At 40.2% G+C, this 23,918-nt stretch overlaps 2 protein-coding genes across 2 annotated transcripts in view; one reads left to right on the forward strand and one right to left on the reverse strand.

Annotated features, from left to right (window-relative positions):
- Positions 1-530: 530 nt before the first annotated feature.
- LOC125005003 (calmodulin-like protein 4) lies at positions 531-6,945 on the forward strand. Its single transcript, XM_047579896.1, has 5 exons — positions 531-636; positions 748-778; positions 939-1,079; positions 1,928-2,116; positions 5,202-6,945. Exons 1-5 carry the CDS (start codon positions 634-636, stop codon positions 5,297-5,299), a joined length of 462 nt encoding a protein of 153 aa, XP_047435852.1. The 5' UTR covers positions 531-633; the 3' UTR covers positions 5,300-6,945.
- Positions 6,946-15,715: 8,770 nt separating this feature from the next.
- LOC125005937 (A disintegrin and metalloproteinase with thrombospondin motifs 7) overlaps positions 15,716-23,918 on the reverse strand; it is a 79,434-nt gene continuing 71,231 nt past the window's right edge. The window contains exon 24 of the mRNA XM_047581602.1: positions 15,716-17,090. Coding sequence (XP_047437558.1) covers positions 16,930-17,090 — 161 coding nt within the window. The 3' untranslated portion in view covers positions 15,716-16,929. The remainder of the gene's footprint in view (positions 17,091-23,918) is intronic.

The following is a 23,918-nucleotide window of genomic DNA, read 5'->3' on the forward strand; positions in this document are numbered from 1 at the left end:
AAGCGAGGACCAGCCACAATGTCCTCACTTTTCACGAATGTCCTCACTCTGATGGCGTAAAACTCAAACTGGTCCTCAGAAAGATAGCTGTGTAGGAGTACACACACAAGCACACACACACACTCATTTGCATAGCTGTCTTTGCGATGACATTCATTGGCCTAATGCATTCCCGAGCCTCTTATCCTAAGCCTAACCATCTCAACTAGTGCCAAACCATTACCCAAATCCCAACCATAACCTGATTCTAACCTTTACCCATGAACCGGACCTCAAACAGCCTTGTAATGAAGTGTCCTCACTTTGTACAAATGTCCTCACTCTGACGGTGTCCTCAGAAAGACATCTACACAAGCACATGCACACACATCTTTATGCACGCATAATACAAGTAATAATTCGAGTCTGCTGAAGCATATGATAATTTTACGGCCATAATTGGTCCCGTCCCTTTATTGGGTGTCTGTAAGAGAAGGGACAAAGCCGCGCTGTGGATCTAGTATCTCTGTTTCCACAGCAACACATATTAAATTACGTCAAAGCCTACGGGCGGTGGACTTTAGACAGAGGGACGGGTGACACAGGCTACAGAAGACTGTCTCCTTCCTGGAAAGAAACGCAGCAAGTTTAGACATGGTAAGAACAAAAAATGTATCCATTAAGCCATTTTTGTGTTAAACCATATAACGGATAATGTTTGTGTATTTAACTGACACGTGACGTTATGGCTCTAATTTCAACCTGCAGGCCAAGTTCCTCACACAGGTTAGGATCAATGGTGAGTTTCATCTACACGACGGCGCTACATGCTTTTACTGTTTCACTTCAACAATCCAATTCTGAACTGTGCTTATAAGTGAACCTGTTACTCTGTGATGGGTGAGCAACTAAATGAATGATCCTGCCGCAATTTAATACTTTATGTTTTCCCATTTTAGAGTTCAAAGAATGCTTCTCCTTGTATGACAAGAAGCAAAAGGGCAAGATAGATGCCAAAGACCTGATCACAGTCATGCGCTGCCTGGGTACAAGCCCCACGTTCGGAGAAATCGACCGACACCTACAAGTCCACAAAATTGGTAACGTACATCATGAAGTGACTCTTAATTGGTGTGAGGGGCCAGTCAGGGTCGAATAAAACAACCGGTCTTAACGCTGGAGTCCCCGGTTCACCAGCAACCTGTGTGATCAGACATGTCACCGTGTCATAAAAAGCCAAGAGGCTGGAACTTGGCCTGTACAGCTCGCTGAGAAGAGGTGGAGTTTTGTTTTCATCCGAAAGCATTTAAGGCATTTATAAGGCAATAAAACATATCTTTATGACGTCAACAACATGAAGTATAGGGATATTAGAAACAAAAGTCCACAAAAAAAGACGTAAATGGAGTGGAAAAGCTAAAGAAAGCAAAAAGAATACGATGTTTCCTCCTAAAACATTGTTTCTTTTCTAGTTTTTAAGACTCCAGAAGACCTTTACTGTCACGATATTAAGGCTGGACATCAGCATAATGAGATTTGGATAGCACTACCTCAGACATAGAAGACATTTATATAAACTAAGATACTTAAGAAAAGCAGGAGTAATAAGGAGCAGTATTCAATAGAAAATTATGTTGGACAGCAGCAATACTTCACTACAAAAAAAAACATTATAAGGCAAAAAAACAGGATATATTACACAAAGAAGTTGTTGTGAGTGTGTACAGCTGAACAAGAATCAGAAAAGACTTTCTTGCCAAGTATATTGGTGCATACAAGTGGTGTTTGTTGCATAAAAAATAGTCTTGCAGTGTGTGACTGAACTGTCCTGTAACATCTAACAGGGGGGAAGTAATTCAAAGTGTTGCCTGCCTGGATCTGATTATATGTATGTGTTTACCCCTCCGTGTACACCGGACCTAACTTTTGGTGCCACGTTTGTGTTCAGCAAAGACAGACGAGGTGGACTTCTCTGTGTTCCTGACAATGATGCACAGGCAGATGCAGCAGGAGGACCCCAAGAACGAAATCCTGCAGGCCTTCAGGATGACAGACAAGCAGAAGAGGGGACACATCCAGGCGAGTGAGCTGCGGGCCAAGCTCACCCAGTTAGGAGAGAAACTCACGAACAAAGAAGGTAAAGTGAATGCTCGTTGTAGCGGGCGGAAGCAGCGGAGTGAGAAAATCTGTTCTTCCATTTTTTTTTTTGGTTTTGTTTTTAAGGCCGGATCAGTGCAGTCAATATGTAGGTTAGCTAAATATGTTCGACAACCAAAAGTGAGGGCACAGGGTGATGGATCAGTTTTTAAATCTGTAATGTAGCGTGCAGGATTTGAAATTAAACTATGAAGTTAAAGCGTGGAGATTAAGCTTGAACGTGACAGAACCCCGATCAGCCACAACATTAAAACCTCTGAAATGAGAAGTAACAATACAAGTGACAATTCAATGTTCTGCTGGGAACCTTTTGGACCTGGCATTCGTGTGGATGTTACTTAGACATGTAGCACCCACCTAGACCAGACCATGCATTAGACCCACCTAGACAGATGCATTGGAACAACTCTGATCCACAGTGGCCCCTCCCTTAAACCCATACAGAATAACATCCTGCTGCTAGGCACCACAGGACACCCTCAGAAGGCCCATGTCCGCTCTCTGATGAGTCACAGCTGTTTTGGAGGCACGAGGTCGGACCAACACTCTCTCCTTCGCAGTTCAGTTCAGTCTCTTCCTTTCCTGAGTCATGTTTGTGTATCTTCCCTCGGCGCTCTGAGATCCATAAATAAAAAAATAAAAATCCAGTGACTCTGACCAAAGCGAGTCTGGCTTTATGTCTGAGCTCTCTGGGAATTACAGGCGGCTTCCCTAAATCCACCACAGTTTGCCAGTCTTCTCCCGTCACAGCTGTTCTATAACCCGTCTGTGTACACTGGCTCCTCTGCTGGTGTTTACTCCAGGTCCCATAAACACGACTCTCAACTCCGCTGTCAGGGAAATACTCTGTACTGTTTCAGCCGCTGCTGCTGCTGTGGGATGAAAGCTCGTCAAGAAGGAATGAAATTCTAAATATGTCCTATATATTTGAGGTTCTGCAAACAAAGCCGAAGCCTATCATCACGTGTTTTCGAGCAAACACGCTCAGTATTTTGCAGCGGTAAAAAAAATCAATCTGCCTCTGAAGCTCGAACAATTGCAGTTCAGTCGTATCAGTCATAACATTATGACCGCCTAATGCCTGGTCTGGTCTAGGTGGGTGCTACATGTCTAAGTAACATCCAGATGAATGTCAGGTCCAGCACATGTTCAACAAGATGGTCAGTTTTATTTTCTAGGTGAACCATGCGACATGCAAGCCAATGCACAAACCATTTCTTTTAAGCAGTTTACGCATGTTTTTGTTTTCATATATTTGATTTAGGACTTGTTTTTTTTCTACCTCGTAACAAAACGTTTCACCCTTTAACATTCTGTTGGGTCGTCTGTACACGAGTTGCGTTTGAGTAAATGCTGCGTGCTACATGTAACCTTCTTCTGATTCCACTGATAAAAGTCATTATAGGATTCAACCAACACATTTTAGAAACAAAACAAATTCAGGCGAAACCAGCAACTTCTTAATTTTGAACTGTGTGCGAACTTTGATTACTCAAGACTACGTGACTCTGACTTTTGTGGCAGAAACTTCAGCTTTCAAAAGAGACGAAGACCATGCATGAGCTCCAGAATGTTCACGAACAGCATTCAGTTCACTTTGCTGGGTATAAATAGGCGTTTTCTTTCTTTCTATTTTGCAAGAAGACCGGAATGATAAGAGGTCAATTTTAATTCCTGAAATCATTAAATATAAATCTGAAGCTGTGGGGTTGGTGGGAGGACTCCTGCAGGGATGCCGATGTGTGGTTAATGGATGATTTGTGTTTCAACGAGGCATGAGCCTCAGAGAAAGACAAAGGTGGAATTCAAAGATTCAAACTCACTATTCCGAGTAGATAGCTCCTTAAAAGAAAAAAAGTTAAATTGGTCTCTCAATGGGGAGATATCCATCAAGTAGCAGCAAAGTACTGAACCGATACCGAGGCCATTTAACTAAAAGAGCAGGCGGAGGTGCTTGCAAGCGGCTCAGCTCTTTTACCCGGCGAAGGTGGTCTCACTGCGGCTGCCGCGAGAAACGGTTTAACGAGGATATTTTTCCTTTACATGACAAAGCAATTAAATGAGGGGGAGAAGCTCAAACGGTGCTCAGATGAAGGGAAAATATAAATGATTAAATAAACAGACACTGGAAGTAATTGAAAGGAGACTGGAAATATATGAATACATCCTTGTAGTGATTGTTTAATGAATGAATGTGCGTCGTTGGTAAATAACCAATTACTGGTGACGGTATTCATAGTGAATAGAAAGGCACATTAAAAAGAAATATGTCTGCATTCAGGGTCATAAAAACCAAGCTTACAAAGCTATGAAATGAAGCTATTAAGAGTTAGAAGATAAAGGTAAGAAGAGTATAAATGAAAAGTACTATTTCTCACTTAAATGTCATGGAGTGGAAACGTAAAAGTATTTGAATTAATAAGAGTCGGTAATGTTCAGGGTCTCTTTGACCTTGTTTTGTTTGCAAGAGACAAAAACAGGGTATCCACAGTTAGCCGGAGAGACCGACGGCCACCACAGATGGTGACAGTCAGCGGTTCAACCTCCCACCTAATTTCACATCTTAAACTCCTCCTGGCGTGAGCGCCAGTTCTGGGGCGGCCCTGGCTCCGAGTGCACGAACAGCTGTTACCATTTCTCCTGATATCACTAAACCTTGTTTCAGCGCCAGCCGTCTGAGTCTTCACTGTCATTTCCACCAACATCGTAATTCCACGACAGGGACAACTCACCACTATGTTAGACATCCTGAAATAACTCAAATCATGTAGAAGTTTACAGTACAAAGTCACCATTTATGAGCTTTTTAAATATCCCCAATAGTAAGTTGTGCAATCTGACCTCCGATGGAGCATTTGGGATTTAAAACCTCGCAGTCCTGACTGAGCACATTTTAAATTAGCCTCAGTTCAAGAACACCCACAGCCAAAAACCAGAAGAATGGAGGTGACCAAAAACTGTGTTATTCAGTCTTGACTAGCCCCAGCAGACAAAGGATTTTTCAGACAGCGCTCTGTCTTGTTGATTCCTCTTATAAAGCGTTTTTTTTTTTCTTTTCTTTCCAGTTGATGAGATCTTCAGTGAGGCAAACGTGCAGTCGAATGGGATTGTAAAGTACGAGGAGTTCATCGACGTTGTGAACCTGCCACCGATCGATTACTGATTAATTTTTATCATTTTTTTCGGGAGTGGGACACAAAACAACTTCAGATTTAGAAACAAGCCACGGTGGGAGAGACTGGTGCCTTTTTGGTGCGGGCAGAAAACAGAGGAAAAAAAAAAATTCTTCAGTTGGCCTTTCCATGAATTTCGCCAGATAATTTAATGAAGTGGCTGAACATAATATGAAGCACTGCTGTACCTTCAGATTTAATGATTTAATGTCTGGTTTGATTGCACTGAATTGAATGCCTTTGTCATTGTCATGTAATTTTACACAGTAAAACGAGATTAAGATGCAATTCCCTTGACGCATCAATTTCAAATAAAAATGAAAAAAAGCAATATATAATAAATACTGTCAAAAGAAGAAGAAACATGTGTTGAAGTGTAGTGCAGTTCTGATGTCATTAGCAGTTGATGTGTTGTGTGTGGACCACATTTCTCTGTCAGTGTGTTTTATTAAAACGTCCATCTGTCATATGTTTCTTTATCTCACACAGTTTTAGGTGCATAATTGTCTTCTCAGCTTAAGTTTCCCCTGATGAACGTTTCCATACGATATCAGTATAAAAATAGCCACACGTTGCTCATTAATAAATGAATGACACGTAATTGCTGCATTGCCCATTACAGTGACATTCAGTTTGAGTTGTGATCAGAACGGCCGCTTCATCTGTGACACTGCGTCGTATTAAGCTCCCTCTACACAATAAGCAATTAGTTTATCAAACTAATTGAAAAATGATCTTTCTGCGGTGAAGACGCCATAATCCATTCACTGAAAAATCATACATGGTACATACATACATAATATCACAACCCGCTGCTGATTGTGATTTAATTTTGCCACTACGTCGTTTGATATAAAGGGTTTAACGACAGAAAGTAATTTAGTTTTGTTGCCTCCAGCGTCAGAATTAAAAAAAAGTTTTAGTTTTTTTATGTGGCAGGAATAACAAATATCTGTGTTTCACTTAAACGGATACGCCACCCCTATGTGACATTTACTCACCACAGTGAGAAAAAGCGTTTTTAAATCGGTCCAGATGTCGTCCTAATCCGGCAGCGCAGCTGTTAGCAAGAAATTACATCTAAACTCATACAGTTTAAAATGGTTCATAGGATACACTATAGCAAATCCAGGCTTGCCAAGATATTCCCAGACACGACTGACACTTGTGACAGATGTTCCCATGCTCCTTGTAATCTTACTCATATGTTTTGGTCATGCATTAGGCTAAGGGATTACTGGGAGTCTTATTTCAGAATAATTTCAGTAATATCTGAACAAATAACAGAACCATGCTCACAGGTTACTTTTTTTTTACTCTAACTCTTACTCTATGAAAATTTACTTCATTAATAGCTCGCTGTAGAATATGGAAGAACTTGTCACCTCCATCACCCACTTCATGGCTGCGTAATACAATGTTAAGATTACATTTTTACATCAACCTCTGATCAATGACTTTAGTGGAATGGGCTCCCTTTCCCCAGACTGATTATCTGGATGAGACATCCAATACTGACTGTACTGAATGTATTGTTCTGTTATGTTTGTTATTAATAATTCCTTTTTTATTTTCCTCTGTGTTTAACACTGATATAACTCTTGTCAACACTAATACACCTCATTCTGATCTTTTACGAACTGTTGAGTGATTTTGTTATCTTGATGTCATCATTACTATCACAGTTCTTTGATTAAGGATAAGGAGTCTCTCAGGGGAGGGGGAACAGCTCATGCTTATGCAGTGGTTTGTGATGATTATCAAAGTGCCAATATGTTTAGAAAAAAACTAAACAAAACAAAACAAAAAGAACTCAGAAACCCTAAAGTGCTGCAGGGATGGCCAAAGACCAAAACCAAGATGAAAACAGGATGAAACATGAGAGACTGAACAGGGAGACAAACAGGTTAACATCACAGAGAACTTGACAAAGAGAAAAGCAGGGCTATTTATGTACGTGCACCCACGCACAAAGGCTGATGGAATAACAAGAGACAGGTGAGACCAATGAGGGGCGGAGCGTGCAGACGACAGACAGGAGAGTGGAATCACAGAGGTGTTAGGTAAAACTTGAAAAATGATTAAATAAACAGGAAAACAGAGAAGCACATTTACACAAAACATCTAAAATTTACAACCATGAAACATACAATAGTCTCTATAAACAGATATGAACGTGATTGGTACTGATGCTAATAAAAAGCATTTAAATGTAAAGAAAACACAAGTTGGCTTTTAATATGAAGTATTCACAGGAAATGCAGCTCGTTAACCAACTGCTTTCACCGTTTGCAGACACACCAGGTGACGATTTCGGGCAGAATTAGAGAAAAAGGATAACCTGCCGTCTGCACTAAAACAACATTTGCTGGTTTAACTTCCCCCTGAATTCTCTGAGCTGTAATGTTAAATCACATTTACCTTTATCACCACAGGTGTCGCAAAATCCAGCAGGAGTGAAATCTTCCAGATGGCTGCTTTAAGTGTACTTAAGTTTCCATGTGCTTTTTCCCCCTCATGTTAAACCATGTGTTGTAGAAAGGCAATCAAACTGAGTGTCTGCATGAAGATAAGCTCCTGATGTGATAGTCTGAGTCTATTTGTCCTTCTGAACAAAGGAAATGAAAATGGGTGAAAGGAAGATACATTTATTGAAATGGTAAAAACTGTTACAATAAAGAAAGATGTGAATTCATGTGAAAAGACAACTTTTAAAAAAAGGTTAACATGGTTAAAACTTTTAAACGCGACTAAAAATCTTACACACACAACCATACACGTCGACAGCTAGTTTAAAAGATTTAGTTTAAAGACATCTTGTCTGTGTTAAGCTCAAGGCAGAAACATACAGAAAGGATGATCGCCATTATGCAAACCCACATTTAGTTTATTTCTAACGTAATACTCTGACAATAAAATGGAAATGTTTCTCAAGTGTACTTACTTGTTAGATTTTACTTCACCCATTAAAAGACAATAGAAGAGCTGATGTTACGATTTTTTATGCGTTGAGGGAAACATTTTTTGCAGATATTTCAGGAAGCTTCAGGTACAGGAATCCTTGTTGACAGCTCCAATTTTCAGGGTATAACATGTCTAACTTACCTTGTCTAACTACCACTTAAAGCAGCACACCTGAAATGTACACTGGTAGCACTCCTGGAACTAGCACATTACCTGTGTTATTTGGATTTTTTATGACAGAAGGAATTTTCCAAACACACCTTGTCCTCATCCTTGAAACTTTTCTCTTGTACATGGATCAATATGGTGATAATACTGAAGGGAGGTTCTGCCTGGCACCTTTCAATCTTTCATGGTTATATGTTAACTAGGGCTGTAAAAGTCAACGCATCAATGCAGGTTAATCTATCATGACTGAGCGACTCTGAACGTCGCACATTTCGGCCAGTTTATCCAAGTACAGTTACCATCGAACGTGGGCAGTTGATCTGATAGTGACAGGCAGCCGAACCAACCAATAAAGATGGAAAACATTAAACAGTGCGTTGGTCCTCTCCATGGGAAATCTGATTGGTCCATTTGGCAGTAGCATGTTTTTGCTTTAGTATTTCTAGCCGCTTCTCCAGCTAAATTGTTTTGGATCAATAAAGAATTGGTAAGGTTCACTGAGGTGTGGATATACAAACATTCAAACTTGTCTTTCAGCGAAAGTTTCAGTCACCATTGTTGAAAGTGAAACAGGAAGTAGAAACAAAAATTACCTGGAATGACACAGTGCCTACTAGCATTTGTTACAGAGCGAGCCAGATTGACGAGGTACAAGTAGAAAGGGCCTGTGCATAGGTCAGCACAGTACTATAAATTAGTTAGTTACAACACGTTGCAACAGGGCCATATTAATGTTGATAAATGTTGTTAAGCTGTTTCAAGTTGTTCTTTTTTTAACAGTTGAAGGTGTAATAGACACATTAAGTGCATATATCTTCCCTTCCTTCTTGGGTCTGTTTGCTCATGCAAAATCAAATGCGATTGATATAGATTAAAAATAGCCGATATTTAATCGTGTTTGATCAAAATTAATCCACAGCAAACCTGTGACTGACTAATTGTTTAATCTTAACACTGACACGGTATCACGCTGCCACGTGTTACTCCAAGGCTGAGCTGCAGAATATTCCCCTACACAAACATTTTAAGCACAAAGCTAAATTACTGTAATTGCCCCCCTGCCTCAATGATTTACAGCCAATGCAGCTGCGCTCTGATTTTAGGCTACAGGATGATAGTGGGATTAGCAACCGACGGACTAATTTTCTGATAATACAGCCATTCAATGATTGAGCCAAACAATTTCCCCATGTATGATCTCTTTCATTATTTGCAGAAAAGGCATTACACTGTACATTGCACTGCACAAAGTTACCTGAGAATAGCTGAGAAGACGTCTGTCAGTCTGTTATATGAGAGCTGGTTCTGCATCTGTTCTGTAACTTAACAAGGGCTTTGGGGCACATGGGAGATGAGCTGTCTGTCGCAACAGAGATATGGGAGTATATCTAGAGACATGCTAAATCAATTTCAGTCCACATGCCGAGACAGTATAGCCCAAGATTACACATAGGATGCACACATCCTCAAACTACAGGCATGCAGTGAACTTAACCCTATTATTTCAACATGTGGCTTCAATGCAACACAGAAATTGGTACCATCACTCAGTTTCTATGATAATGCCTAAAGCTGCAAACACACTGGTGTGAACATTAATGTCCTCCAGGTTCCCTAACCCTCCCTTCAGATATGTAACAAGGGGAAAACATTTTATTCCTGCACATTATTAAAAAGAAACACAATCCACTAAAGGCCGGCAAGGACTTCTGGTCGACTGGGTCATTACATGTATGTCAGATTCAAAATCAGACCAATTGTGAGACACTGAGAAACTCTGTCTGTGAAAATACTGCACTTTAACTCGCTTCAGAGATGTATTTTCTGCTTCTGGGAGGAGAAAAAACGGCTCCTCAAAAACAGATTCAAAATTAATCTTTTGTCTGACCTCCTTTATCAAATGAGAATTCGTCTGGACAAATTTGAACAGATGTCTGTGCACCTAGGACACATTTAGGGATATATTTGACTTGTCCGACCACGCCTCAGGTGACCTGGGATGCATGTGACGACATTGCTTTTTCATTCCTCTTTCATTCGGAAACAAATGGCCTTTTAAAATATTTTGCCCTTGTAGCTGTTAAGTACCTCAACTAAAATAAATGAATATGATCAAAAATTATCAAACAAAATTATTGAATAGGAGTAAGCTGTATGTGAACTAACGCCAAAAAAAGAATGTAGAGCTATGTGGTTAATTATCGATGCAATCACTTTAAGTTGCTGTTTTTTCTCAGCATTGACTGTGTCTTATGTTTACCTTTTTTCTTTTCTTTTTCTTTCGTTCTTTCATTCTTTTTTTTTTTTTTACAGCTGCAAACAGTGCAAACATTACTCTGCATAAGGTAACATCTAGGGTTTGAGTTGTAATCTGAGCCTTATGCAGGTCTTTAAAATAACATCAGGCAGAGACAAATAAATGAAGAATAGCTCAATGTTTACTTGCTCTATGGCATGCTGTCAGTAAGAGAGAGAGACTCTGCAGCTTCTTTCAAAATGTACGATTTCCCGAAGCCAACATACAAACACAAACACAAACACAAACACAAACAACTAACAACGACAATGTTGTTGATTCTGATACTGCAGAGGCGATCTTTTGGGGAGCAGCCGTTAAAATATTCTGCTGCGCCCCAAATGAAGGCAGCATGTGTTTCTGCTTACAAAGTGCATAGCTGATCTCAGGATACATTAGAAGACACATTGAGATCATATTTAAATAGTCAGGACTGAATGGCTCTACGGGAGGATGAGTACCTACCCAAGGCATGCTGATGGTGTATTTTTGATACATTAAGAGGTGTTCTTGGCTGCTTGCATAAACAATGCTTTAGTAATGTGAGCACATGATGCGCTCTGGCCCCATTAAAGGTAGATCCATTTTTCAACAATTTCATATAGGTGTCAGAGGTCCAACATCATTGTTTTCATAGTGTATTAACCCAAATTCAGCCTTGGTCATGAGCAGCACCGTCTTTGCAGTATGGGCACAATGGGCACGGCCCCACCAGAGGGCACTGCTGTGCAGATGAGGATTATCAGCTTTTGTAAGTTTTTCTGTGGCAAAAATGTTGTTGCACGTAAGTTAATAAGTAATAAACCTTGTTCCCAATGAAATGTCTGCATTTGATGAATGCAATTTCCTCTTTAGTCACTTTTTGTAGTGCAGTTGTATGTGAATAGTTTGTTGTGCCTGATGTTGTGTTTCTGTTTCCGCTCAGTGTGGCACAGCTGAGATAGGCCTGACCTGCAGTGTTGTGTACTGGTGAAGTGCTGCACGCACATGTACGTGTTCAGCGCACACTTCAGTTTGGGCAGTGGGGCCTGACGTTCAGGGCCCCAGAGCGCTTCTCATTGGCTGATTTGAAGCAAGAGGCGGGGACTGCACAGGCCTCGCTACCTGAGCTAACGTGATAAAGTAGCATACCAGTAGCTAATTCACTTTCATTCAGTCATTGTGGCATGAATCGAGTTGACTACCTGGACTGGACTTTACTACTTGAGCAGAAGTTTGAGATAAGAGGGTTGGGAGCACATCGGCCGGAGGATTTAATAATTTCTCAAGAGGGTATAGGCAAAACTAGGTCATTCAACCAGGAGTAGTTCAGGTGGATAACTTGGTTAACCAGGAGCTTGTCAATAAGGCAATTGGTGAGTTTTATTTTTAATTTAAATTGAATTGATGATTGTTTGATTCATAGTGGAATTTGTGTAATGCGTAACGTGTGGGTGCATGTGGAGGACACAATCTCACGGAGCTGTTTGCCTGTCTGTGGAGCTGAAATGTCTGTTTGGCTGTGGAATGTTGTGTGTAGTGACTTTGTATATTGATTGCTGGGTATTGGGTGTGCTCATGTGCCATGAGCTGTGCATTGTGTTTTTATAGTTGTCACATTATTGTTTCGATCTTGAGTTTTTGATACAGTGAGATCTTAAACACTCCCATTTGGTGGCATATGAAAGAATGTGTGTATTTGAACAGAAATCTCACTGGTCTTTAATCTGCTGCTTTATTTCTAAAAATATAAAAAATGACCCAGATTTGAGCAGCCATAATAATTAGCAACCTTGTTTTTTTGACCCCTGGCTGCATGCACATCTCATCTAGAAGGATTGGAATGTAGCTGTGCACCAAATGCATAACAACGCAGCTGGAAATAGTAAAAGAGCCCAAGTGTCTGCAGAGTTCCCTCAACTTGTTTCTCAAATAAAATCTGCAGAGTTCCTTTCAGCGTGTAAAATAAGGACCGCTTGACATCTAGGACAGGTAGAGGAAATTAAGAGCAAGTTTGATTGGCAAATCAGCCTCTGTTATTCAACATTTGACAGATAAATCAATCGCTATTGATGTGATAATATATGTTGTCAGATTGTATTGTTTGTGTGATGGCCCATTATTCAGCTGTTTGTTGTCAGGTGCTCTGGTCCCCTCTCTCACTAAGGTGTTTTTTTGGGGAGACATTGATTATGATCTGGATTGCATTAAAAGATTTTCCTGCATGGCCCCATCAGAATTTCCAAACCAAAGTTGCCACTGGTCCTGAGATACGCTTGTTTGAGCACACATTCTGTAAAAAGTGGAGCAAGCAAGTGATGCACGTGACAGAAATTTTTCATTTCTGAGGCCTCATGCACAGACTTTGGGGACACGTATTGCCGTGATCAAACCTTAATTAAGTGAATTTTGCAAAATATGGGACCTTTAACAGACCCCTACTCAAGTTGACATTCTCTTAGGGTTTTGCGTCATTCATTTGGAATAAAAACACTCACCAGCTGTTAGAAGTGATAAATTAATGTTGCCCTTTCAAACTAATGTGATCTTCGATGTGAGTGTTTGCATTCATGAGGCACGTGCTGCTTATATCAAGCTAATGCTAACATTACAAATATAGTGACTAGACTCAACGTGTCACTGCTCTTAACTGAAGCACGGTCACAGTAGCTTATGATAGCTAATTTTATGTGGTCTGTGTTACCATTGCTTCAAGTAGGAATGTGTGTCATTTTTGCTGTTAGCAGGAGCTGACATGTCTATCAAAGGCGGAGTGTGGTTTAAAAAAAGTATGAAAGATGTGTGTATTTGAACAGAAATCAAACAGGCCTTTAATCTGCTGCTTTATTTCTAATAATATAAAAAATGACCCAGATTTGAGCAGCCATTATAATTAGCATTATTTATTTTATTTTTTATTTTTTTGACCCCTGACTGCATGCACATCTCATCTAGAAGGACTGAAATGTAGCTGTGCACCAAATGCATAACAACTCAGCTGGAAATAGTAAAAGAGCCCAAGTGTCTGCAGAGTTCCCTCAACTTGTATCTCAAATAAAATCTGCAGAGTTCCTTTCAGCGTGTAAAATAAGAACTGCTTGACATCTAGGACAGGTAGAGGAAATTAAGAATAAGTTTGACTGGCAAATCAGCCTCTGTTATTCAGCATTTGACAGTTATCAAGGAGAGACAGGTTTATTGTATCAGCTCAATCCTGACTATAATTACACATGGATTTAATTTTGAGATGTAAAACCAAACATTTTTACATTACATTTTCAAAAAAAAAATCATTGTTGCAAAAAAAAATGCAGATAATATAATAAACAAGGCATTTCTAATTTAAATACAAATTAAATGTAAATTACATCTCTGCATTGCGACATAATATTGTTTTATAACTTCTGATCTCCAACCGTGTGGGAAGTATTTACACTTCATTTCTGTATTGCTTGTTTACGATGTTGCCACGTACATATCGTGTATACATGCTGTCTTTTTTTCCATTTTCTCTATCTCCTCAAGGAATTGTTTCTTCCTCACAACAGAAAATAATCTATATTCCATAACATTAGATATTCATGAATTTGTGGAAATCTGGGAAGATATGATGACACCAGAGCTGCCTCGGCCTGGCTGCACCGTGAAGTCAAATTTATGTTCCTAAATGGCACGCGAATAAATATCAGTGCTTACAAGGAATCTGAATGCAGGACTGGGCATAAAGGAGTCTGACAACAGAAAATAACAATTAAGTATTATTTGAAAAGATACAATACTACATAACCCTACTCTTTAATACATCCTCCCAGATCTAATGTGATACAATGCAACACGACGATATGTTCAATGTTTCAATAAAACATGTATTGAAATGCTGAATTTGACTCATATTTCTGTCAAGTACTAATAAAAATAATCTAATTAAAATAATCCAATACTCAAGTAAATTCGGCACTGGGCCTGCCAATACCTGACCCAAAATGTCTGGAGCCTGCGCGGCCTTTAGCACCAAATATTTCCTGCAGCTTTTTTTTTTTTCCTCTTTCTTTTTTATTCACACTGACACATTTCACTTTGTAACTTAAAAGGGGACGTAAAGCCAATATCAAACTGGACACAGCTACTTCAGAAAGGCTTTGTACAGGCTGCAGTAGATATTTAAGACTCCAGCTGACCGTTTGCTAAAGCCCTCCCCTGATCAGCGTTTCCAAGATCGAAGCTTTAAACTCAGGTTTCCACTCCAGCTACGGATCCTGACTTATTTCATCAGTATTCTCTACGATAGCCTCTTTACTCGTCCGACAGCATCGATTTTGTTGTAGACGAAAGCAACTCAACAAGCAATATGACACGCATACACCAATCAGGCATAACATTACGACCACCTGCCTAATATTGTGTAGCTCTCCCTTGTGCCTCCAAAATGTTGTTAGTGGGGGGAGTGGGGGGGGCTGTTGGGTCCTGTGGGTTGAGGGGAGGGGCTTCAGTGGATCAAGCTTGTTCCAGTGCATCCCACAGATACTTGATCAGTTTGGGATTTAGTGATTTTGGAGGCCAGGTCAACACTTTATGCTGTTTTTTTTTTTAATGTTTTGTGTGTGTCTGTGCAGCCGCATCAAGGAGTGTCATTGTAAAACCCATGGGGTGGGGGTGCCTGGTCTGGTTCAGGTGTGTAAACGGTAAATGGGCTTGTTTTTATATAACGTCTTTCTACCTATTGGCACTCAAAGGACTTTACAGCCACAGATGCATCTACTCATTTGCTAAATGTTCACTGTCTTGCTCAAGGACATGCAATAACATCCACACAAATGCCAGGTCCTAAGGTTTCCCAGCAAAACATCAAGTTACAAGATGTCACAGGATGGTCAATGTTGTTTACTGTTCCTCTCAGTCGTCTTAATGTTGTAGCTGATTGGTGTAAGTACGCTGCTGTTACTCTTCTGTCCATCACCGCATAAAGCCTGTTCAGATCTTTGCCATAATGAATTCCACCGGCGTGACTCCAGACTACCTACAGCGTACCTGTGGCATAGATCCAAAGGGGAATTATAAATCTAGCTTTTGAAGAGTGAGCTAGCCTATGAAGTTTTGCAGCTAAATATTTTTTATTCATAATCAGCACATCCACCGTATAATACCATGACCTGGATGGCTGCACGTGACTGACTTCAACAAAGGGGGCAATACGCTCGATAAATGTATCGGTTAATTTGAATCTGTAAAGCCTATTTTCTCGTAGCAACAAAAGTAGACATGCACTGTTGACAGAAGAATGACACTACTCTGTTGGTTTGTAAGATAAGCGTGTTAAAATGAAAAAAATAAATAAATAAAAATAAAAACTCAGGCTTAGACGGAGTTCAGATTGTGGAGCTAGCGACTAATAATTTTTGAATCTGCCACTGATACTTTAAACTGTGTATGTAGAATGGAGGACAGGTGTAGCTACAGCAATTAAAGCTTAATTCCAGTTTATTTCAACCTGTTGTATTTATCATTACAGAAGTGAATGTGGATCATGTTAACTAAGAACCCAGGGCGAAAAGCACAAGCTCCCTGCCTCTTTTATTTTTACATAAATAACTTAAAAATATACATATTTTCAAGTTTGTCTGATAGAAAACATCAGGACAAGGCTTAGCAAATGGTCAGTTATTTAAAAATCCCAAGAAGCATTTATGCACCACTTATTTTTTTTGCTTCAAAACACTTGTACCACATTATATGTTAAAAAAAGAAAACAATCACTGCAAGGCTGTATACTCTCGGTTTTGACCTGTACAGTGTTTGCTTCTGTCAGCAAAATAAAAGCATTGTACCAACCCTAAAGGTTAATGAGTGGTTTGTCTAATAATGTGTAAAAATGCATTATTAAGCATTGATAAGAGAAAGTTTTTTAACTTATCTGTAGCCATATATGCTACAAAGAAATCCTGATTCAAAAACATGTCATTCTGGTCAAAAGTGAAGTATAAAAAGTGCAAACAAATACTTACAGTCCCACTGTTCTTTGTTAAATGTTCAATTAAAATCACCTCTGCACTCATCAGGACAAACTTGTAAAGTTTTGGATTGTGACTCATTCATAATTTGTTTGTGATAGTGAAGAAATCAGGAAAAGGCTCAGATTGTTGACCTTAAATGATGACTTAGACGGCATCACCCAACGCAACGATCAGCGTCCGTGCAGGTGAAGCACGCCGGCGGTTACTCCGTTGCGCCCCTGCGGTGAGACGTGCTGCTGGAGTGGAACCGCTGGCTACAGGTTTTGCAGCACTGCGCCTGCACGTTGGGCAGGGAGCAACGGCCGAGCCAGCGCAGAGTCAGACAGAAACGAAACGACACTCGGTCACGAAGACACACTGCCCCTGTGTGGGAGACAGAGAGATGGAGGTCAGGCACAAACTTCCAGCTCGTACGAGGTCGGCTGTTATGTCACCGCAGAATCAATCATGGGCACGAAGTCAAGGGCTGCGAGCTTCTTAATGCTTGGTCTCTTATCTCAACAGCAGCAGATGTCCTTATGATGGTTCAGTACAGATAATCTTTAGAGAGCTACCGAGGACTTTTGATGAGAACTTGAAGAAGCTCAATAAGCGCGGCAGAACAAGTCTTTTTCCTTCACTTTGGTTTTGTACATTCTTTTACAGATTCGATGACAACACACAAGTTGTTACAAATTGAAATAAACACCCACAGTACACTGCTCAGACAGAAACAGACAGAGTCAAACAAAAGTCTGACGAGTAATTAGTTATGACTCACTGGACTGCATCTTTGGAAAACATGAAATTATGTACTGATAATTAAAGTCTGTCGATTCGAGTACAAAAACAGAAATACAGAGAGAAACTTAGAAAGCACAAGCACACGTGAAGTAGTAGCTCTTCCTAGTATGGGAGATAACGCCGGTTCCAGGAAAAACACACTGTGTGTACGCTCTGTTGCTATTAAATATCAACTGGCTGCATCATTATCCATGTTATATGCACTATACTTCCACGAAAATGATGATTTGGTTTGCGTAAGCATGGAAAATCAATGCACATATACTCTGTTGCCGTAGTGACAAAACACTTTCCACATTAAGGTATAAAAGTGTAGGGTGAAGGAAGTGTATGCAATTATGCATATGCAAAAATAAATAAATACAAGTTGATTTCAATCAATTCAATAAAATGGCAAATGTAAGCACTAAAATGACAACCGGTGAGGATCATTAGCCCAATTTTCCATGTGTAAATGTTTCCCCTAAACAAAAAAATAATTCAGATGGCAAACAAAAATCTATAGTCCTTTTTCTGTGCAAGAGTCATTTATTCAAGAATGTATCAACAGTGTGAATCAAGTACACTTTGGGAGGTGGGACGAATGGAGATGTTAAGTTTAAAGTCTTGAGAATAATCTTAGAACATTTTTAGTGGTCAATCCGATACACTTGTCTTATATTATACAAAGGCACAGCATTTAGTCAAGTGACTCATCTTCTTCTTTTGCTTTCAGCTGTTGTCTCTACTAGAGATCGACCAATATGTCAGGCTGATACTTACTGATATTTATTTATTTATTTACTGGTATCGGCCAATACGCAGGGGAGTTTGCCAATACATATATTTTCTTTTCCTCCTGGCAAGGTTTACAAACAGGTGTATCCACAGGCAGCCCTGTGTTGCTGGAGATGGTGCAGACCCGTGCAGCCCATACATTGCCCCTCCCCCACTAGTACAGCACTAGTAGGAGTTGAAAGAGTTTTTTTTTTTTTTTTTGGTTATTTTTCTTTTAAAAAAACGGTTACCGAAGAAAGATCTACTGACTCAGCACCAACACATTACAGTCATTAGCAAAAGCATGCTACCTTCAAGTCCACCTTCACTAAACCTATAAACCTCCTGGTTGGTTGGTCTTCCTCTAGACCTCCTGTTTGACATCTGTATCATAACCTCAGTATCCTTCCACCAATATGTTAAATGTCCTTCCTCTCAACATGTCCAAACCATCTCACCCTGGCCTAGAAGACCTCAACATTTTTGCTGCTACCTCCAGCAGTCCAGTGATACAGACTGACAGTAAGATGACACTAGTCTAGTTGCAGGTTGCAAAACTCAAGATTTACAAGATTTACAGAAGATTATGGTGTCAGAGTGAAGACGATCTTTTTGGATATTGAATGTCACCACGTCATCATTTTATACTAGTAGATAGTTGTGTGAGATTTTACCATGATTAGCTAAGAATTACTTCTGGAGTCACAGCCGAAAAAAAAGTTTTGTAAGGCCACAGTGAGGTTGTGATGAAGTTCTGTGAAGATCTGAAGTTTATAATTGAGGCAAAGTGAATATTTGAGCAACATTTGAAGAAATACAAGGCTGTTCAAAGATTCAAAGATGCAGCTATCACATGCTGAATTATGGCCAAAAAATGTTTGTGAGCTCCCAGTGACCATAACTGTTGACCTTTGAACTTCCAACCACAGATGCACAGAGACACAGTCTGAAATAACTGCAAAAGTGTGAAAGTATACTTGTAACTGTAAGACGTTCAATAAGCACAATAACAGATGTTGCCTTCAAATGGGGTCCATATGACAACCCCCTCCCATGGTATTAACAACCTACAAGTTCACGAGTTCAGAAATGATGAATGAATATATAAGTTCATATATTCTAATTTAGTTGTATGTAATTTTCTTTGTGATTATACATCTTTTAAACCTGAGGAAAATGTCAGTGCTAACAAATGGCTTATTCTTTCATCATGCCTTTACTTTTCCAGTGCCGGGTTACCTCCCCATTGGCTTGCTAACCCGTTGGGTTCTAGGTGCTTGTTCTCAAAAAAAGGCAAACAGCGTGCAGTAATATGAAAAACTGAATGATAGGCTTTTACATAAATGTGCATTTATGAACAGAAAAAAAAGAAAACAAAACAGTTCACATTTGTACCTTTGTCAATCAGATCGTTGTCCTTTTCGTTATTTTTAAAAGCACAGCACTTAGAGCGGAGGCGTGGAACTGAAACACCAGTCCAGAAAGTAATATGCGCGTATGGGCTGTTATTTGCATTTTTACACTTCATCAGGCATTTGGCGTTCCAGAGCCAAAAGCTGTTGTTGCATTTAGCTCATTGTCTCCTCCCTCTCAGTGACTAAGGGGGCATGGGGGCGAGGTAGTTTCACCACCTGTCCTCTAGCTTCCCACAAGCCCCACTGTGGAGTAAATGAGGAAAAGAGATTAAAAAAAAAAAAAAGCAGCCCACACTTTCCTGTGTGGGCTGCTTTGGGTCAGCATCAGCTAATGGCTTTAGGAGACTGTAATCTTAAAAGTGTGTTCGCCAGGGAAAGTCATTCCTTTTAAGGAGAATACATTTTCCCCGAGTCCTTCAAACCCTTTAAATCAAGATGAGTCTTATACCATAGGGGTCTTGACAGCCTGCTTATGAGGTTTGACATTATCATGATCAGATTAGATTATTTAAACGTTTTTGTATGTAAATCAGGAGTCCCAAAGGTGTGGCTCACTGCAAGTAGCAGATGGCTGATATTGACGGCACCCCTTTTAGAGGAGATATTAAACAGAAACTGTTTTATTGATGGAACAGATAATCATCTACTCTACAGTAAATCTACGTACAAACTTGACAACTTCACTTGCCTCTCGGCAGGATTCCACCTCATTTCACAAACATAATCATTCAGAGGATGTTCTTTTAACAATATCTTTTATAGAAAAAAGCTTCAGACTAATGTGGCTTGCACCTCATCGTGTCTCTTTTCGACTCACCTGGGCAAACTGGTATGGTTGAGCCCCTAGGAGCATGTCTCTGATCCTGTTTTTGTCCTGATTAATTGGACTTGCGCTCCCATCCTTGTTTCTTGTTCCACCAACCACAGTGACTGATTAGACTTCTACACACGTCCATGCTCCAGTCAAGCTCTGTATTCAATTTAAAGAGAACCTTTAAATTGAATGCAATTTGTGACTCACGGCAAGACCTGAACATCATGGGCCGAGGAAGCACTCAGTCCTCCAATTTCCTCCAATTGTGGTGGCGCCATTCCACGTGCTCCACGCACTCCGATCTTTGAGCCGATGCCATTGTGTAAAGCACCTCTCGAAACTGGAGTGTGCAGAATTTGCAATGTTTCTCGGATCGGAAGGGCTCTGCCATGTTAAATGGGGTGCAGAGGTCACAGCTGCAGCTCAGTGGACAGCATCTTATATTTGTTACAGTGCACAGCAAAATAAAGAGGGAAAGGAGACCGATGTAGTTAGCGATAAATGCATTTCCTTCACATTCTGCTCATGTGAGCTGTGTAACACAGGCTTAGTCCTTTACCCTAGTCTTTTCTGCATGCAGTGGATTATTAGCACAGAATAGTTTTTTTTTAAGTTAGTTTTTTTTTATCAAATCTACAGACATATTCCCCAGCTATGATGTCAAGGCTCTGCTATTTTGGCCGTTTGCTGTTGAGTACCTGTGTTCCTAGCTTTGCTGGTGTTGGCCCACTCTCACCATAACTCACTCCAACTGGCTGTGCAGGTCAAAGAACCAGGCCACATGTCCACCAGATACACTCACGCTTACGTTTAATTTAATACTATGCTCTGCTCTACCTAGTTACAAAGATATAATGGATTATACACTATATTTATTTTTTCAACTTTCACAGTCCTATAGGACCACTTAGTGGTTGTTATGACAACTCGTAGTCACTATGAGGTCATAGTGTGTGTGCATCAAATAATGAACTAAAATTTGGCACAATATTATATTAACTACCTAAAATGACAGAAACCATACTTATTGATGTGGATTTTAGTGTTTTAGTTTGGCCCAAGACCCATTTACTAATATAGAGAGGGCGAAGATTATGACATATACTGCAGGCAGCCACCAGGGGGAGCTCTACTTGCTTTGGTTTCACTTAGAGGAGCTGTTCTGTCCTCCATCTTCATGGTCCTTGCCTCTTAGTTAGTAGTAGCTCTTATAGTTTCCTGGAAGAGTTCTTTGCAGAATGTTTGTGTCAGATGCAATCTTGCTCAAGTGCAATTTTTCGGTCCAGACACAAGCGACATGAGGTGATTTCACAGTCAGGCTTTGTTGCTAGTAGTTCTTTGATTTTAAACTGTAAAGTTTATTATTTAGATCAGTTCAGCTGCTGGAAAATAGATTACAGTTTCGGTCTCGCCTTTTAAGCCATCCATTGCTGAAAGTTGTCTTGTTACCTTAAAGCATGAGGGTCAAGGCTCCCATGAGCAGATAACAATCTGCAGATAAAAAGCAGGATGAGCTCACAAACACACAAACTTTCCCGACTTCTTAACCTTTCCATATACCTTTACTACACAATTGTACTTTCTGATAGCAGTCATTTCGGTTCAACATCATGTTGCATTTAAATATTCCCCGCCACAATGAGTACTTTTCTTGAAAAAAGTATTGGATCATTATGCAGAAAAACTCTGGAACATTGCATTTAAATGAAGAACGTAAAAATACAGAGAGACAAAATCGAGTGCCTAATTTGAAATGTAAATTCACGTCAGCGGCTGACGAATGTTTAACCCATTAAACTGATGTTTCTTATGTTGTCTTGTCCTTGCATAGAAACCTAAACTTTCAAGACTGTTTAATGATTTAAAATGTATTTGCTCTATGAACCATACAACAAAAACATCCAATGAATCTGATTATCTCCCAACACTACACCAGTGCCGCGGCAATGTTTGTCTGCACATTTTTTTTTTTCTTTAGACTTGCACGCTCCATGTTGGCTGTTTGTCTGTTTGGCCCTCTTCCATTCTCCCCTGCCTTTTCAAGACAACATGCGCACTGAATGCAGAACAAAGACTCCATCACTTACGTCAAAGTGTTGACATAGGGGTAATCGCATGTCAAGTAAGGTAAGGTAACGTCTCTTTTCAAAACAAAAAGGAAATCGATGTTGCCCCCGAAGCAACAAAAAACAGCACGTTCCCACCAGAGCACTTTAAGTTCTCATAGCTCAGACTGTGTTTACAGTGTTGTACACAAGGCGAAGCTTCAGACGTGACCAAAACACAGCGAGGTTTGGGTAAAAACAACAGGTGCTAAATGCTAAGAAGGTGAAGAAAGGCACGTCAGTGGCTCCTCTCTTTTCTCCAGCAGATATTATCATCTGCCACTGCAGATACTTCTTTGTTTGTCAGAAGGGAGAATAATGCTTGAAATGGAAATAAACTATTTAATGGCCAGCAGATGCAGACAGAACTCAGAGCTGAGGGTCAGGACTTCAGCTGATCACAGCTGTTGGGATTCAGGGAGAGACGCAGACAGGGGGCAAACAAAGCCCTCAGAAAAAAAAAAAGAAAAAAAGTGCTTAGTTAAACAATGTGTTCAGAGATGCACGTGTCTTGCCCGTGTGAAGGATGAACTCACATCACTATCATCTCATCCTCTCACTTATGGGAGAACTGATTTCAGCTTGCCAGTGTGATATTAATGACCTGCAGACTTAGCATACTGTGTGGCATATGAAAATGGAAATAAGTCTTGGCCTCACACAGCTGCACATGTTCTGGTCTTACATGTTTCGTGTCAAACCACCTGTTTCACACTGCGAGTTTAAGTCACAGCTAACGTCCCTGTGACACCCTCCAGGAGTCCACACCGATTACGGCGGCTTTCCCCTCACCACCACTCAAAAAGCATGAAGACGCAGCGCGGAGCAGTGATTAGCTTGCCATATTTCATCACACTTCAGGAAGTCTTGCTGACATGCAACAAGATTTTACCAAATTGCATCAATGAATTATGATCCTCTCCCATCACTGTTCATATAAATTAAATTCAAATGAGAGGGAGTGTAATAACTGACACTTCTGGTTAGCATTTAGCGCGGCTGAAAAGGTTTAGATGAAACATATTCCAACGATTACATTTCGATCACGTCTGAGCTCTCCTCAGTTTAGACACGTTTATGATCTGCAGGCATGTAGAGTCCTGAACACTCTCCTTTGTGCATCAGAGCATCAGAATGGCTTTGAATTAGCAGTTGTCCATAAGCTGTGATGTGGGGTCATGTCTGAAGCGATTCGACGGGAACGCCACAATACACCAGAGGACAGCCGGCTAATTCATATGCATGCGCGCAAATTGCACAAGGTCAGCTCTAAGTCCGGTGTAAGTATTGATGCTGCATCCTTCCCTGTGAGTGTTGC

The sequence above is a fragment of the Mugil cephalus genome, chromosome 3, assembly GCF_022458985.1.
Source record: "Mugil cephalus isolate CIBA_MC_2020 chromosome 3, CIBA_Mcephalus_1.1, whole genome shotgun sequence".
NCBI classification, from domain to species: domain Eukaryota; kingdom Metazoa; phylum Chordata; class Actinopteri; order Mugiliformes; family Mugilidae; genus Mugil; species Mugil cephalus.